At 46.4% G+C, this 19031-nt stretch overlaps 1 protein-coding gene across 1 annotated transcript in view; it reads left to right on the top strand.

The window, feature by feature from the left end:
- The first annotated feature begins 326 nt into the window (after nt 1-326).
- Nucleotides 327-19031, top strand: part of ERP27 (endoplasmic reticulum protein 27) — a 25711-nt gene continuing 7006 nt past the window's right edge. Inside the window, exons 1-4 of the mRNA XM_075322074.1 lie at nt 327-1006; nt 10274-10506; nt 12763-12854; nt 12939-13076. Coding sequence (XP_075178189.1) covers nt 10296-10506; nt 12763-12854; nt 12939-13076 — 441 coding nt within the window. The 5' untranslated portion in view covers nt 327-1006; nt 10274-10295. The remainder of the gene's footprint in view (nt 1007-10273; nt 10507-12762; nt 12855-12938; nt 13077-19031) is intronic.

Here is a 19031-nt window from a genome sequence, read left to right as displayed (position 1 = left end):
CACACAACTCTGCTACATACAGACAAACGCATACAACTCTGCTACATTCAGACAAATGCACACAACTCTGCTACATTCAGACAAATGCACACAACTCTGCTACATACAGACAAACACACACAACTCTGCTACATACAGACAAACACACACAACTCTGCTACATACAGACGAACACATACAACTCTGCTACATACAGACAAACACATACAACTCTGCTACATACAGACAAACACATACAACTCTGCTACATTCAGACAAACACATACAACTCTGCTACATTCAGACAAACACATACAACTCTGCTACATACAGACAAACACACACAACTCTGCTACATACAGACAAACACATACAACTCTGCTACATTCAGACAAACACATACAACTCTGCTACATACAGACAAACACATACAACTCTGCTACATACAGACAAACACATACAACTCTGCTACATACAAACACATACAACTCTGCTACATACAGACAAACACAACTTTGCTACATACAGACAAACACACACAACTCTGCTACATTCAGACAAACACATACAACTCTGCTACATACAGATATGAAATGTCAGGTTTATTTAAAAAAAAAAAAAAGCTGGCAAACACACATAGGTACAATATAAATCAAAATAAAAGGAAAAAAAAACAATGGCAATGCACTTCTGGCCTCCAAGAGTAGCTCTTCTAACCTGGGCTTCTTGTACTCCAATGAACCGGTCCCGGACGGTTTGGACCTGCTTCCGTACTGTACTGCGTCTGCCGTGACTGAGTCGGCCGGTCGTCAGTGACAACAAGGTCCTGAACGAGGCGCTGCCGGTGTGCGTTCCACTGTGGTAGCAGGAAGTGCATCTGTGTGTGTGCTGCTGCTGCTGATGACGACAATCATTCTTTGAAGGCCCGCCCACTGTGCTGTCGTAAGAGGAAACGACGTACGGGGGCGTTCTGACAGCAGCAGGAATGAGACGCACGGCTCCAATACATTCCACTCGTATCAAAGAGGTGAGAGGAGGTGGTCCCATCCCAGCATGCGTTACGCACTAGTAATCAAGTAGGGGAGGAGGGAGGAGAGATGTGCCCCCCCCCCCACCCGTCTTGCGTTCCACAGTGGAACGCAAATAGCAGGCAGTACGAAGGCCGACAGGGAAAATGAACGGCGCGACGTACTGCAGGTGTCCTAGATAGCGTGAGTGGGCCCCCCTGTCAGTCCAGGGCCCCGGCACTTGCCCGGGTATGCCGCGTGGTGACGCCGGCCCTGCTATTAATAAATATAAATATATATATATATATATATATATATATATATATATATACAGGGTGGCCCAAAAGTAGGTGGACAGTATGTGTAATAGGGTTATCAAACATGGTGTAAAGTGAAACTGACTCAGTTTCCCTTAGCAACCAATCAGATTCCACTTTTCATTCTGTACAGACTTGTTGGAAAATGAGAGGTGGAATCTGATTGGTTGCTAAGGGCAACTGAGTCAGTTTCACTTTGCACCATGTTTGATAACCCTATTACACATACTGTCCACCTACTTTTGGGCCACCCTGTATATATATATATATATATATATATATATATATATATATTATATTTGCTTTTTGCTTGAGTACGGCTTGCAATGCTGGAGTATATGGCGGCTTTCATAGTGGCGTAATATATACTATGAAGGCGCCTCTGTATACACGATGGATTTTGCTATGTTAATAAAAAAAATATGAATAATAATAAGCGGTGCCCGGACCCCCATTAATGTCTCACAGACCCATCAGACTTAGCATATGGTAGTACTATAGTCTCATCACTGGAGACTAAGAAGTTCTGTATCTCACTTTGTTAAACTTTCCTTAAAGAGAAGCTAAACTTTTTCTTTTTCTTTTTTTCATCCTCCAAGCAATGCAAACGTATACAGTTGTGCTGAAAAGTTACATACCCCGGCAGATTTTTTGCTTTCTTGGCCTTTTTTCAGAGAATATGAGTGATAACACACAATCTTTTTTCCCCACTCATGGTTAGTGGTTGGGTGAAGCCATTTATTGTCAAACTTCTCTGTTTTCTCTTTTTACATCATGATGATAACCAAAAGCATCCAAATGGCCCTGATCAAAAGTTCTCACACCCTGGTTATTTTGTCCTGATAACATGCACAGAAGTTGACACAAATGGGTTTGAATGGCTAATAAAGGTAACATCCTCACCTGTGACCTGTTTGCTTGTAATCAGGGTGTGTGCATAAAAGCTGAGTGAGTTTCTAGGATCCAAATAGACTCTTGCATCTTTCATCCAGCCACTGACGTTTCTGGATTGTGAGTCATGGGAAAGCAAAAGAATTGTCAATGGATCTACGGGAAAAGATAGTTGGCCTGTATAAAACAGGAAAGGGATACAAAAAGATATCCAGGAATTGATAATGCCAGTCAGCAGTGGTCAAACTGTGATTAAAAAATGGAAAATCAAGGGGCTCTGAAAAACCAAATCACGATCAGGTAGATCAACAAAACTTTCAGCCACAATTGCCAGGAAAATTGTTTGGGATGCAAATAAAAAGCCACAAATAACATCAGCTAAAATACAGGACTCACTGAAAACTAGCTATGTGGCTGTTTCAAGATGCACAATAAGGAGACACTGGAAGAAAAATGGTCTGCATGGTCGAGTGTCCAGAAGAAAGCCATTACTGTGCAAATGCCACAAAGTATCTCACCTACAATACACCAAAGAGCACAGAGACAAGCCTCCAAACTTCTGGAACAAGGTAATTTGGGGTGATGAGACCAAAATCAAACTATTGGCCACAATCATAAATGTTACATTTGGAGAGGTGTTAACAAGGCCTGTTGTGTCCCATGAATGGGAACAACGTATTGTATATATTTCTTGCATTGCATATTTTTCCTCCTATCAGGAAATTCCTTATTGTTACTAGGTAGATTAGACTGTATGAAGTTTGTCCCTATGTACCTCCCTTAGTTGGCTTCTGTATAGAAAGCTCCTCCCTTCTCCTTCAGTTTAGTCTAGAGGAATCATTACTGAAGAGACATGTCTGCAACCCTGTACAGATTATTCCTTTTCACCTGCATTTACTTTGTACTTAATACAAGATTCTAGAAGAAAACTACAGCATTTCTCCTTGTCTTTCTACAAGTCATCGTTGGGCTGAGTTAACACTATCTGTGGAAGCCGGTAGAGTGAGTAAAATCATACAGTTATCTAAGGGAGTGATAATTAGAGCGGTTGGATTCATTGCTACCAGGAAGAGACAGAATAGTGAAAAGGACTAGCTGTGACCGGGATTAGTGTACATATATCAGTAAAGAACCTGTTTCCAGGAGTGCTATACTGCATACAATCCAGAGAAAGGATTACCCCAAGGGGCTGATAACAAGCCACAGCATAAAACCTATAGCAGCTTCAGAGAAAGTGCCCTGTAAAGTATTAACCTGTTATCAGAACTGTGTGTAGCTATAAACCTAGAATCCCCCATAAGCTAATTGTAAATTGCAGCCAGAGACTCTGCAAATACATCCTGCAAACACAGACTGCTGGCTGCAGAGATTGCAACATTGTATTGTTTCCCTGACAACCAGTGCAGAGCAGCATTCACCCTTCCTGATGGAGTCAGAGAGCTCTCTCACTACCTGCTTTAAAGCAACAAGAGGAAGACAGAGACTCACACTCAAATTACAGTGAAAGATCTAAGCGGTCGATCAAACCAACATGGAAGGTTAAAGAGAACCTAGAAACAGCCAGAAGTGAACTGTTTACCCAGACAGCATTATTGTGGCAAAGAGTGCAAAAACAAGTGACTTTTATCTGCGCCCGGTGCTCATGAGCTACCACCAGAGGGAGCCCTGGAACAACTGTACTCAGCATACCGGTCTTACAAAGAGATTTGTAAAAAATATTCCTCTACCCTGCTGAGATCAAATATGTCCGAGTCTCAAAAAGAACTACAGGACTTCCAACAGCTTAATGCTGAACGAGACCAAACTGTGCGCGACATTGTGAGCGAGACTGAAGCAAAAATGGCGCAAATGTCAGGAGCGGCATCTTACAAATCCAGGTCCATTAAGAGCTCAAGACACTCACTCAAATCAGGCTCATCAAGGTACTCAACCCTCAGCGAGCAGCTCATAAAGGCGCGCGCCGAAGCAGAAACAACGAAAGTACAAGCCATCTTCGCCCAGAGAGAAGCAGAGATGAAAGCAGAATCTGCACGCAAGGAAGCAGAGATGAAAGCAGAATCTGCACGCAAAGAAGCAGAGATGAAAGCAGAATCTGCATGCAAAGAAGCAGAGATGAAAGCAGAATCTGCACACAAGGAAGCAGAGATGAAAGCAGAATCTGCATGCAGAGAAGCAGAGATGAAAGCAGAATCTGCATGCAGAGAAGCAGAGATGAAAGCAGAATCTGCACGCAAAGAAGCAGAGATTAAAGCAGAATCTCCACGCAGAGAAGCAGAGATGAAAGCAGAATCTGCACGCAAGGAAGCAGAAATTGAAGCCCTTCAGAAGGAATGTGAACATGTGGCGGCCATGGCAAGGCTAAAAGTCTTTGAGCAAGCTCTGGGTGGGAGCCAAGAAGGCAGCGCCAGTTTGTGTGATCTCGACACAGAAGACTCACTTGAGCGTACAAGAGATTACATGCTGAGCCAAGCCGACGAACTGCCAACTACCATCAACATTCCCGTCAGTGCTAACACTTCTCCAGAGCCTCAAGACACTGATCCCCCTACAGCTTCCAGCCTTCCAGGTCAGTCCAATGCACCTCAGACTTTCAAGCCTGAACCAGCTTCATATTCCAATGCACAGCCACACCCTGCGCATCAGCAACCTCCGTATGCCCATGTCTACATGCAACCTAACATGCCGGCAAGGCGCTACACTCCCAACAACTATGTAGTTCCGGCCCCGTATACAACAGAGATTGTACACACCAAACCGATCACTGGTCTAAACGCCTACGCCACTCCATACTTTCCCATGTTCCCGAACCAAGAAGCTACGAATCACGCAACCAGCACCACGCAGCCAGCAAATGTGCCCCCAACGTCAGAAAGATCAGACATGTCCGACTTTGCGAGGTACATGATCCGCCGAGAACTCACCAACACCGGTCTCACAAAGTTCGACGACCAGCCCGAAAACTACAGAGGGTAGAAGTGTGCCTTCAAAATCGCAACGCGTGACCTCGGCATTATAGCTGCTGAAGAGCTGGACTTGCTAATCAGGTGGCTAGGGCCACGGTCTACTGAGAGAATCAAGAGACTCAGATCCGTCTACATCAGCGACCCAACAACTGGTCTCGCAACCGCATGGGACAGACTAGAGAAAGGCTTCGGCAGTCCTGAAGCAATTGAAGATGCATTGCTGAAACAACTATACGACCTTCCCAAAATATCTGGCAAGGATGCGTCAAAGTACCAGGAACTCAGCGACCTGCTGTCCGAGCTCCAGCTGGCCAAAACAGACACACACCTACCTCGCCTCAGCTACCTGGACACCGCTCGTGGGGTGAAACCCATAGTCGCCAAGTTACCTTACAACGTGCAGGAAAGGTGGACTACGGTAGGAACAAACTATAAAAAAGAGCACCAAGTCTCCTTCCCTCCATTCTCCTACTTCTGCGAGTTCATCAACGGCATCGCGGAACGTAAGGCAGACCCCAGCTTCACCTGTGGAGAACCAACCGGCTCCACTTCACCAGCTCCCGGATATGAGAGCCCTCATCAAAATGACAGAAAACGTAGGGGCCCAGTATCAGTCAAGAAGACCGACAATCTACCACCTACACCAACGTCAGCACCAGACAAGGGCAATGAAGGCGGGAAGGCAGAAAATCCAAACCGCCAGTGTCCTATTCACAAACTACCACACCCCCTGAAGAAGTGCATTGGCTTCAGGAAGAAACCCCTTCAAGAACGAAAGGAACAAGTCTTGTGCGAAAATATGCCTAGTAAGGGTATATCCCAAAGGTCACCCAGAAAGGGCCGTGAAGGTGTACAGCATCCTGGACGACCAGAGTAACAGGTCACTTGCCAGGTCTGAACTCTTCGACTTGTTCGGCTTAAAAGGAAATGCCTACCCTTATACACTAGGTACTTGCAGCGGCATCTCAGAAGCTTGCGGAAGAAGAGCCAGTGGTCTCGTGGTAACATCTCTTGAAAATACCGTAGAGATACCTCTACCGACACTCGTCGAGTGCAACCAGATACCGGCTAACCGGGAAGAGATTCCAACACCAGAGGCAGCTCTTCACCACCCTCACCTGAGAACTATCGCCAGCAAGATCCCACCTCTTGATCATAGTGCAAAAATCCTGATCCTGATTGGAAGGGACATCCTCCGGCTACACAAGGTACGCCAACACATCAATGGGCCACACGATGCGCCATTTGCTCAGCGCTACGACTTAGGCTGGGTGATCATAGGAAACGTCTACGTAGGCAAAATGAAGAGTCCCGACGCGATCTCCTCCTACAAGACACACATCCTCCCAAACGGTCGCGGCACTCACTTTCAACCATGTCCGCATTACTACGGGGTGAAAGAGAGGCTGAGCGACACCAGGTGGCGACAGCAGCCTCCCGACTGCGCGGACGCATATCATCTCTGGGATGACGACTTCGGGTCAACAGCGTTCGAGTCTACAAATGAAGACAACAAGTTGGCTCTGATGAGACAAAGAATTCATAAAGATTATGGATAAAGAGTTCTCTCAAAATGACTAACAGTTGGGTAGCCCCATTACCCTTTCGGTCTCCAAGGCCAAGTTTGCCAAACAACTCCCAGCAAGCAACCGCAAGGTCCTCCTCTCTAAAACGCACTTTGGAAAGACAATTAGAGATGGAGAAATGCTTTGTCGAGATTACGCAAAATATCCTCGACAGAGATCATGCTGAACAGTGGCACCCCATTCCCACCGAACAAAACCCAGCCGACCGAGGAACGAGACTCACTGCTGCATCCAAACTCGGCGACAACATGTGGCTGACACCTCCAAGTATCTTATACGAGGAGACCTGCGATAACTACGCCAGCAACATGTACGAGCTGGTGGAACCAGAATCCGACAAAAAAATTAGACTGGTCGTCTCCGCTCGCTACACTTCAGTGACATCAGAACAGAAGTTGAGACCTCATCGCTTCGAGCGCTTCTCAAGTCGGTCATCTGAGGTACGAGCCGTAGCTTGTCTTATTCACATTGCTCACTGTTTCACCGACTACAAGTCTTCAATGTGCCATGGCTGGCACATGTGTGTGATTCGTCCAGTCACCGAACTCGTGCTACTTTTACCAAAGGAGGACGTTACATGAACTAACTTTGTCATTGGACACTGCCATGGCGGGGAGCGTACCTTTCCTTTCCCCTGCTGTACGGACACACAACTGTCCGTGTCTAATGAACCTTGAACTTTTCCTTTGGATTAAAACCTTACCGTTGGATTATTGGGTTGGAGGAAGAGTTGGCATGTTTGCGGCTTCCCCAATCTGAAGATGGGTTTGTTGAACTTGGATTCATTTTTTATATTTTTCTACTTTTACATTTTTACGCAAGGACAATGCGTCATCAACAAAGCATGGACTTGAATTCAGTGCATTACCGTTGCATTTTTTTGTGTTCGTCTCTTTTCTCGTTACAGGTTTCGTGATATTGAGGGACAGGATCGACTCCTTACGTCGTAGAAGGACTTGTGAAATCATATGAATTCAGACGGGGAGTGTTGTGTCCCATGAATGGGAACAACGTATTGTATATATTTCTTGCATTGCATATTTTTCCTCCTATCAGGAAATTCCTTATTGTTACTAGGTAGATTAGACTGTATGAAGTTTGTCCCTATGTACCTCCCTTAGTTGGCTTCTGTATAGAATGCTCCTCCCTTCTCCTTCAGTTTAATCTAGAGGAACCATTGCTGAAGAGACATGTCTGCAACCCTGTACAGATTATTCCTTTTCACCTGCCTTTACTTTGTACTTAATACAAGATTCTAGAAGAAAACTACAGCGTTTCTCCTTGTCTTTCTACAAGTCATCATTGGGCTGAGTTAACACTATCTGTGGAAGCCGGTAGAGTGAGTAAAATCATACAGTTATCTAAGGGACTGATAATTAGAGCGGTTGGATTCATTGCTACCAGGAAGAGACAGAATAAGGCCTATGATGAAAGGAACACCATTCCTACTGTAAAGCACGGAGGTGGATTGCTGATGATGTGGGGATGTTTGAGCTACAAAGGCACAGGAAACTTGGTCAAAGTTGAAGGAAAGATGAATGTAGCACGTTATCAGCAAATACTGAAGGCAAATTTGTACTCATCAACCTGGAAGCTGTGCATGGGGCGTACTTGGACGTTCCAATATGACAATGATCCAAACCACAAGGCCAAGTCGACCTGTCATTGGCTACAGCAGAACAAAGTGAAGGTTCTTGAATGGCCATCTCAGTCTCCTGACCTCAATATCATTGAGCCACTCTGGAGAGAACTCAACCGCGCAGTTCATGCAAGAAAGCCCAGGAATTTACAGGAACTGGAGGCTTTTCACCAAGAAGAATGGGCAGCTTTACCATCTTAGAAAATAAAGAGCCTCATCCACAACTATCACAAAAGACTTCAAGCTGCCATTGATGTTAGAGGTGGCAATACCCGATATTAAGAACTGGAGTATGTGAACTTTTGATCAGGTCATTTGGATGTTTTTGGTTGTCATTATGATTTAAAAAGAGAAAATACAGTAGTTTGACAATAAATATCTTCACCCAATCACTAACCATGAGTGGAAAAAAAGATGTTGTGTTATCATTCATATTCTCTGAAAAAAGGCCAAGAAAGTAGAAAAATCTGCCAGGGTATGTAAACTTTTGAGCACAGCTGTATATTTTTGGGAAAAATATCATTACCATATTTTGCTGCAGTTTCAATACCTACTATAAGCTCCTTTAGAAGCTGCTTTCAGCTGCTGCTCAGTAATATGTGTACACTGCATTCTAACAATTTGTATGGGGATTTTACTTTCTCATTAAGGGGGAAAGGAAAGCCTCAGACAGGGGAAGTCATGAACTCAAAATGTTTGAATATAGAATATGAATCTGACTGAGCAGCAGCTCGAAGCAGCTTTTAAAAGGAGCTTGAACTGGGCATGTTTGCGAGAGATGAAAGTAACATATGATAGAAAGGTAGAACATTGCAATGGCTGGAAAAAAGAACTAAAAAAGTTTAGGGACTCTTCAATTCTTTTCAAGATCTCTGCTTGCTATCAGTGAATAGAAAAGCTTATTTTTACAATTAGAGACTTTCATCCTGTTCTGACCTAGTCCTGCGCTACAGCTTGTTACAGTGTATCAGCGAGTCCTGCACTTGAATCCCAGACGTGAACGATTACTGAGAACCGCTCATATAACGAAAAATTATGTGAACGCCCCAGTGGATTTTATAAGTCTCCTGAGTAACCAATGTTGTCATAAGTCATTGAGGGGCTGGGGTAGAAGTTGCACATGGTACCAGTGACAAATGAGAAATAGGTACTATAAAGGCACATAGCCGGGGCCCAAGTTATACATTTTGCAGGTAGAAGTCCTAAAGCTTTAAAGTACTTGTTCAGAATTTATAAAAAACATTAATGCTTTTTTTTTTTTCCGGAAACAGCGCCACCTCTGCCCATGGGTTGGATGTGGTACTGCAACTCCATCCCATTTAATTAAATGGAGCTCAACACAAGAGATGGTCAGAGGTGGCGCTGTTTCCTAAATAAATCAGCCATGTTTTTCCAATACTGGACAACCAGTATAAGTTACAGGGCGGACACAGACAGAGGAGGGTCCTGTGCAAGAACAGATTATGTGCCCATTGCAGCCCAACATAATGCCCCCCTTTATGTGCTTTAGAGGTGGCAGTGGCCCCCGTACTTCTTGGGCCCCAAGTGGCTGCACAGTTTGTACCAATTGTGTCTCTGACCCTGTGGCATTTTCTACAAAATATTCCTGAGGGGCCCGTCCACCTCGTGATCCCATAGCAGCTGTCACGGTGGACAAGGTCGATCCATCGGACATATCATTGGTGCAACCTGCGCAGCTGCACCAGGGCCCAAGAGGTAAAGGGGACCATTACCACCTCCAAAACAGGTGGAATTGTGCATTTTGATGAGCTGTTGGGCTGCAAGGGCCCATTTCTGTCTGTATCCACCAGGGGCCGTGGATATGGTCTTTCCTTATATTCTCCGGACATGGCGCCACCAGCAGTGATGACATGAATATTTCCAAGGACAGGTTCCAGCTCCGTTGATCTGAGATGTCAATGACCCGGACGTCTTATCGCTGGTGGCAGATGTGCGGTTCTCAGGCCTCCGAGCTTCACGTTACCATCTATGAGTCATCATCACTCCGGCACTACCGAGCAGACACCATGACACGACCCTCCTGCTGCGTCCAGATCTCGCTGCTTCTCCTCTTAGTGAACTTTTCTCTGGCTGCGGAAACTGGGAACAGCACGGACATTGAAGGTGAGTCCCAGAAGTTACTACGGAACTGTGTTTCCCAAACTCCAGTCCTCAAAGACCCCAACTGGTCATTTCATGCAGGTGACAGAACCTGTGAAAAGTCCTGGAAACCTTAAGTATTGGGGGCTGTGAGGACCGAAGGACCATGAGGACCATCCTTATAGAACCACCTTAACCCCCAAACTATGCTTCACTCCATATTCTGGCACCTCATTCACAACCAGAGTTGCCCCAAAAAATTAAAAAAACCCACATCCGAGATTTTACTGCTTCATGTGATCTCCTCCCTGGTTTCTCCACATCTCATTCAACCGTCCTATACATCCTCCATAGTAGGACTGGAGGCATTTTTCCCAGTTGGTTGGACTTTCCTTGCAGTTTTTGGTATTAGAAGTGTTACACGGTAATATATCAAATTGGTTGATGAAATATGAAAAAAAAAACCCTGAAGTGTAATAGCACCATCCCACCAGTAGGGGTCAGTATAACAGCATCATCATAGAGAGATGTTACTTGGATAGTTTCTATTGGAAGGAATCAAATTCTATAGATCAACTGATTCTATGCAGATGGATAATACTGGGAAATATTACAATATATATGGGGTCTTTTATTACTTTATTGACAATTTAATATAAGAATATAACAGTTGACTGAAGTATTAAGTTGTTAAATTCCATATACTTGCTGTCACCACTAGGGGGAGCTCACTGCATACTGAGTTATAATGGAGCTCAATGTACATTGTGTCTGCGGTGGCTCCTAAATATATAATTATATATAAATATCTAATTTTCTATAAATAAACGTTACAAAAAGCAAACAATAATTCATGAATAAACTTTTAAGAATTTACTCCGGACTTTAGCCCATGTGTTACCCATTCACCTCTGCTGTGCTGAAGAGTAAATAGCAGCTGTTCCGATTCTCAGGGAAATCTCCAAGCTGCGGGCGTCAGGTGGATGAAACGGACCTGTTCTGTAATTTCCCAGGTGGAAAACGTAAATTAATATAATCACTCATCATTAAAACAAAGCGGAGCCGAGACTCCGGAGAGAACGTCCACAGGGGCTAATTACTTATAATGTGTTACACCCCAAACACCAAAGTTTTCCCTTCACTATTCAGAAACAAAAATCTCCAGAGGAACTGAAGACCCCAGAGATGAAAAGAACTCAAAGAATGCCTGAAATACAGATAATAAACTTTCCATCAGGCATCAAATGTTTATATCCACAGCAATAATTATCCCCTAAATGATATTGTATCAGCAGTCCAAAAAAGCAGAAACATTCAAAATTACTTCTCATGTTTTATCATCAATATAAGGTCCAGAATAATATTACAATAATTATTCTGTATTATACTCCAGAGCTGCACTCACAATTCTGCTGCTGCAGTCAATTGTACATAACATTACTGATCCTGTACTAATCATATTCTGTATTATACTCTAGAGCTGCACTCACTATTCTGCTGGTGCAGCCACTGTGTACATACATTACTTATCCTGTACTGATCCTGAATTACATCTTGTATTATACTTCAGAGCTGAACTCCTGTTGCAGTCACTGTGTACATACATTACATTATTGATCTTGAGTTATATCCTGTATTATACTCCAGAGCTGAACTCACTATTCTGCTGGTGGAGTCACTGTGTACATATATTACATTAGTGATCCTGAGTTACATCCTGTATTATACTCCAGAGCTGCACTCACTATTCTGCTGGTGCAGTCACTCTGTACATACATTACTTATCCTGTACTGATCCTGAATTACAACTTGTAATACACTTCAGAGCTGAACTCCTGGTGCAGTCACTATGTACATACATTACATTACTGATCCTGAGTTACATCCTGTATTATACTCCAGAGCTGAACTCACTATTCTGCTGGGGGAGTCACTGTGTACATACATTACTTATCCTGTACTGATCCTGAGTTATATCCTGTATTATACTCCAGAGCTGCACTCACTATTCTGCTGGTGCAGTCACTGTGTACATACATTACATTACTTATCCTACACTGATGCTGAGTTAGATCCCTTATTATACTCCAGAGCTGCACTCACAATTCTGTTAGGATTAGAGATAAAATCTCTCAGCACTTGTTCAGGGTCTGCTCAGACTCAGGTATTTTGTGAACTTTTATCCTTTTGCTTCTTGTGTTCGCGGTGATGATATTGATTATTATCGTTTTTTGTCCTTATCCCCGGAGTCTGGTATTTCCATCACTGTTTCTCCTTTAGTTCCTGAGAGAAGAGCCTTAGAATTGGGAGATGTTCCTACTGCCAAAGCCTTCATTGAGTCCACTGAGATAGCCGTGGTCGGGTTTTTCGTGGTAAGTGCACTTTCTTGGCCGGTAGCTGTATATTTGTAGAGCATAGTACATTTTTTATTTACACAGTTCTGCTTTATTGGACAGGACCCGGAGACGCCAGAATTTGGATATTTTAACACAATTGTAAAAAATCATCCAGAATGGGATTATGGCATCACCACCAGCACAGACGTCCTGAGGCACTACAAGATAGACAGTAACGCCATATCCATATTCCGGCAGGTGATCAGACCTGCTGTATTTTATACTAGCTGTAGGACCCGGCATTGTCCGGGATAGTAACTAAGTGTCTCTTAGTCTCTCCCACACTCCTCCTCTGTCTGTCTTTGTCTGCCTGCCTCTGTGTGTGTGTCTCTCTCTGTGTCTCTGTAAGTCTTTGTGTGTCTGTGTGTATCTGTGTCTCAATGTGACTGATGACATGAACAAGCTCACAACCCGTACCCATGTGTCCCGGCGCAGAAATAACAACTACAACTTCATAACCTTTAGTGGACGGGGTCGGCCACAGCTTTATTTTAACCTTAAACTTGTTTTAACCAACTTCCACTCAAAACGTGAGTGACATCTCTCTTTGAACCGAAACGGTTGCCCCTCCAGCTCCTGGAGGGCATGTGCGTCCTCGGTCCCTTAACTGTTGAAAATACCGCCTGCTGTGACTTGTATCATAATCGTTAGCAAATTGAAACCACAAACAGGGAGGGTGGGTGGGGAGCTCTCGTCAGCCGATGCCGGAAGAGGAAGAAAACGGGGGTGGGGGAACCTATAAGCCCAAGGGCTAAACCATAAACCCACCAACTATAGGGTGAGCACCATGCAAGGGAGGGGGAGGAGCCCAAGCCCTAACCAGCCCATTAACACCAGGGCGCCCCCTGCCACATTCCACAATCCCTCCTCTTTTTTTTTTTTTTTTAAACAAACTTTAATCATGTGCCCCTTGGTACAAAACAGCTGCCGGACACCGCTCCATTCCTTCTCCTCCAACCTAGGCCCTCAGTCAGGGACTACTTGCCCATAAAGGGCTCGTACTCCATCAGTCTCTGTGTGTTTCATTGTGTCTGTCTGTGTTTCTCTGTCAGTCTCAGTGTATCTCTGTTTCTGTCTGTCTCTTTTTTTGTCTCTGTCTGTCTCTTGCTGTCTGTGACTGTCTGTCTCTGTGTGTTTCTGTCTCTGTGTGTGTGTCTGTGTGTGTGTCTCTGTCTGTCTCTGTCTGTCTCTGTCTGTCTCTGTCTGTCTGTCTGTGTATCTGTCTGTGTATCTGTCTGTCTCTGTATATCTGTCTGTGTCTCTGTCTCTCTCTGTCTTTCTCTGTCTCTCCACCATCATATTACCTCACACATAAGTTTCTTATAAAAAAAATGTCCTTTGTTGCCTATAGCAACCAATCACAGCTCCTATTAATGACCTGTAACTCCCAGCTCCATTGACTTTAATGTAAGCATTTTTTTTGTGAATACGGTAACTGTTTTCGACTCAAAACATAGTCTATAACATTCCTTGAGTCCAATGAGGCGTCTGTGCAAACTTTTATGATTGTAAATGCGATGGTGTGGATTCTTTTAGTGGACATACACACATACACATAGATACATACATACACACACACACATACACACATACATATACACATACACACACATACACATACATATACACACACATACACACACACACACACACATACACACATACATACATATACACACACATACACACACATACATATACACACACATACACACACACACACACACACACACACATACATATACACATACACACACATACATACATACATATACACTGTGAGGTAGCGCGGTCGGCTGCGCGGCAGAAGACACGGTATCCAGGCACCAATGGTCACATCACACGGTTTATTGCACAAACAAAAGTCCAAAACAGCACACGTCTTTCTCTGGCAGAAACTCAGGGAGTTGTGTTCACTCCCTCACACTAGGGACCTACGCCCATGTTCCTGTTTCCTTTTAACCCTCCTTTCAGCCTGCAGGGAAACAGGATTAACCCTGGAGTGGAGTTGCTTTCTATACATGGAGGGAGCACAACCGGGGCGAGACGTACCGGCCGTCATAGACAACTCCGGTCACAGTCTCACATACTCCCCCCCTCAGTTCAAGCGTGCGGCGTTGAACTCCCGCCATCAAACACGGGCCGCGGGACAAGGCATCGACGTTGCCCTGCAACCTACCGGCCCGGTGTTCAACCGTAAACCAGAAGTTCTGCAGAGAAAGGAACCACCGGGTAACCCGGGCATTCCGTTCCTTGGCGGACCTCATCCAGACCAGCGGAGAGTGATCCGTCACCAAGCGAAACTGCCGTCCCAGCAGGTAATAGCGTAGGGACTCCAAGGCCCACTTGATCGCCAGGCACTCCTTCTCCACTACGCTATAATTTCGCTCGGGAGTGGTGAGCTTCCTACTTAAGAAGGTGACGGGGTGTTCCTCCCCCTGAACCACCTGAGACAGCACTGCCCCCAGGCCGACCTCAGAGGCGTCAGTCTGGACTACGAACTCCTTCCGGAAATCAGGGTTGACAAGAACGGGCTGTCCGCACAGGACTCCCTTCAGGGCCCGGAAGGAGTCTTCGGCCTGCGGAGTCCAGCGCACCATGACGGACTTCTTGCCTTTGAGAAGGTCCGTCAAGGGGGCCGATAGTCCCGCAAAATTTTTTACAAACCTCCTGTAGTACCCCACGATACCCAGGAAGGCCCTAACCTGCTTCGTGGTCAGGGGTCTAGGCCACTTCTGGATCGCCTCAACTTTGTTAATTTGGGGCTTAATCACTCCTTGGCCTATTACATAGCCCAAGTAGTGGGCTTCCGTGAGCCCCAACGCACATTTCTTGGGATTGGCTGTCAATCCGGCTGTTCAGAGCGCGTTCACCACTGCTTGTACCTGTTCCAAGTGGGTCTGCCACTCAGAGCTGTAAATAATAATGTCATCAAGGTACGCTGATGCATACGCCTGGTGGGGTTCCAGCACCAAGTCCATCAACCTCTGGAACGTGGCCGGAGTGCCATGTAACCCAAAAGGCAAGACAACATAGTGGAAGAGACCCTCCGGTGTAACAAAAGCGGTTTTCTCCTTGGCGGACTCCGTCAGTGGCACCTGCCAGTACCCCTTGGTCAGGTCGAGCGTGGTGAAATATCGCGCCTGTCCCAGCCTATCAATCAGCTCACACACCCAGGGCATGGGGTAGAGATCGAACTTGGATATTTCGTTCAATCTCCTAAAGTCATTGCAGAACCTTAAGGAGCCATCGGGTTTTGGTATTAGGACAATGGGACTAGCCCATTCACTCCGGGATTTTTCGAAGACCCCCAGGCGTAGCATTGTCTTCACTTCCTCTGATATGGCTTGTCTTCGAGCCTCCGGTACCCGGTATGGCTTCAGGCGTACCTTCAGGTGAGGCTCGGTGACAATGTCATGTCGTATCAGACTGGTCCTACCAGGCAGCTCGGAGAAGACCTCGGGGTTCTGCTGAACCAGCCGTCTGGCCTCTCGCCTCTGTTGCTTGGTGAGGGCTTCTCCAATCCTTACTTCCGGTTCGTCCTCTCCGGAGGTCGCTGGAGCCGGGTTTGAACGACCCGAAGAGGAGGGAGATGGGGAAAAATCAACCATCAGGCTTTCCCGTTCCTGCCAAGGTTTTAATAGGTTGACATGGTATATTTGTTCAGGTTTCCGCCTACCGGGCTGCAATACCTTATAGTTGACCACCCCGATTCTTTCCTTTATCTCGTAGGGGCCTTGCCACTGAGCCAGGAATTTACTCTCCGCCGTGGGGATCAATACCAACACCCGATCCCCGGGTTTAAAGGTCCGCACGGTGGCTTGTCTATTGTAGCGGCCGCTTTGCGCGGCCTGAGCCTCCTGTAAATGCTTCTTCACAATTGGCATGACCGCGCTTATGCGGTTCTGCATTCCTAAAATGTGTTCAATCACACTTTTATGGGGGGTGGGCTCCTGCTCCCATGTTTCCTTTGCCAGGTCCAACAATCCCCGGGGATGTCGCCCGTATAACAACTCAAAAGGCGAAAACCTCGTGGATGCCTGTGGCACCTCTCGGATGGCAAACATCAAATAGGGCAGCATCATATCCCAGTCTTTCCCGTCTTTGGAAATCACCCTTTTGAGCATGGTTTTCAGGGTTTTATTGAATCGCTCCACTAAACCGTCCGTTTGAGGATGATACACAGACGTACGCAACTGCTTGATCTGGAGTAGCCGGCATAGCTCTTTGGTCACTTTAGACATGAATGGGGTCCCCTGATCCGTAAGGATCTCCTTGGGCAACCCCACCCGGCAGAACACAGCAAACAACTCCCGAGCTATAAGCTTCGCCGCAGTATGTCTGAGAGGTATCGCCTCTGGATACCGGGTGGCATAGTCAACGATCACTAGGATGTGTTGGTGCCCTCGAGCGGACTTTACGAGGGGCCCCACCAGGTCCATCCCTATCCGTTCAAAAGGGACTTCTATAATGGGTAACGGTACCAACGGACTGCAAAAGTGGGCCAGGGGTGCGGTAAGCTGACACTCCGGGCAGGTTTCGCAGAACCGTTTTACCTCCGCAAAGACCCCGGGCCAATAGAACCTTTGCAATATTCGCTCCTGCGTTTTCTTGACCCCTAGGTGGCCACTCATCAGGTGTTTATGAGCCAAGTCGAGGACCCGCCGGCGATATGGCTGGGGCACCACCAACTGCTCTACCCCCACGCCCTGTATTTCATCTACCCGGTAGAGTAAATCCTGCTTAAGAGCGAAATGGGGGTACCTTACCTGGGCACCGGGCAGCTGTGCCACCCCGTCAACCACTGTCACCCGACTCCGGGCATGTATTAATGTAGGGTCCTGGAGTTGGGCTGTCCCAAACGTATCCGGTGACGCCTCCAACTCTGGGATGGGCTCGACCATCTCAGCCTCTCCTGCCAATACCTCTAGGGGCGACCTATCGGGTTCACATTCTGTCCCTATCATGGGGACCCCTACGGCAGGCGTCCCGGATTCGGGATTGTTGGGCTCAGGTCCCGGACTGTCCAATACCTGAGGGGACGTAGGAGGCCCCTTCCATAGAGTCCAAAAATACGGCAGATCCCTTCCTAGGATCACGTCATAGGGAAGAATGTTCATAAGTCCCACCTCATGTTGCACCTGACCGCAGGGTGCTGTGATGGTGACAATCCCCATGGGATAGTCTCGGCGGTCCCCATGTATGCAAACCACCCTCACGGTACGTCCTGTGGCCTTTACTTCAGCCCTTAGGGTTGACCGCACAAGGGTCACTAAGCTTCCGGAATCCAACAAGCCTGTAACCGGACATCCATTCACTGTATTTGGCACAAGTGGGGCTCAGTCTCCGGGGAGACAAGGTCCGCGGTACACACCGCCTGAGCATACATTGAACCCCGCCGGGTAACCCCACAATCCATGGGCTCCGTGGTGAGTGGACATTGGGCTTCCATATGTCCCACCCGCTGGCACCGCCAACATCTAATAGGGAAGGAAACCCCCTTGACGAGTTGTCGTTTAGGGTACATAGCCTTCCGGACCTCAGGGACGGCGGGCGCGGCCTCAGACGGGACGGTAGCGGACTCCCGCACCGGTGTCCGCGGTGGGTCCTTGGCCCGAGGCTTGGAGGGGCCGGACCGACGGGCGGCACGCAAAGTCTCAGTGTCCCGTATCAAGTCCTGCGTAGCCACATGCCGCTCCACCAGGCACACAATTTTTCTCCTGTCTCTTTCCAGGTCTGTCTCTTTCCAGGTCTGTCTCTTTCCAGGTCTGTCTCTTTGACCGTCTGTCTCTTTGACTGTCTGTCTCTGTGCCCGTCTGTCTCTTTGCCCGTCTGTCTCTTTCCAGGGCTGTCTCTTTCCCCATCTGTCTCTGTCTGTCTGTCTTTTTCTGTCTGTCTTTTTCTGTCTCACCACCGACATCATATTACCTCACATGTAAGCTTCTTAGGCTACATGCGCACGCTGCTTTTTTTGCTGCTTTTTGGCTGCTTTTTTGGCTGCAGTTTTGTCAGCAGAACTTTCTGACATCTGACTTCCCAGCAAAGTCTATGAGAAGTCAGATTTGTCATGCGCACATTGCAGTTTATTTGTCAGCGTTTTTTTTGTCAAAAGTTTGTGACAAAAAAAATGCAGCATGTTCATTCTTCCTGCGT

Source organism: Anomaloglossus baeobatrachus, chromosome 8 (assembly GCF_048569485.1).
Source record: "Anomaloglossus baeobatrachus isolate aAnoBae1 chromosome 8, aAnoBae1.hap1, whole genome shotgun sequence".
Classification (NCBI taxonomy): domain Eukaryota; kingdom Metazoa; phylum Chordata; class Amphibia; order Anura; family Aromobatidae; genus Anomaloglossus; species Anomaloglossus baeobatrachus.
The sequence above is the reverse complement of the archived record's forward strand: the minus strand, read 5'-3'. Positions and strand labels throughout refer to the sequence as shown.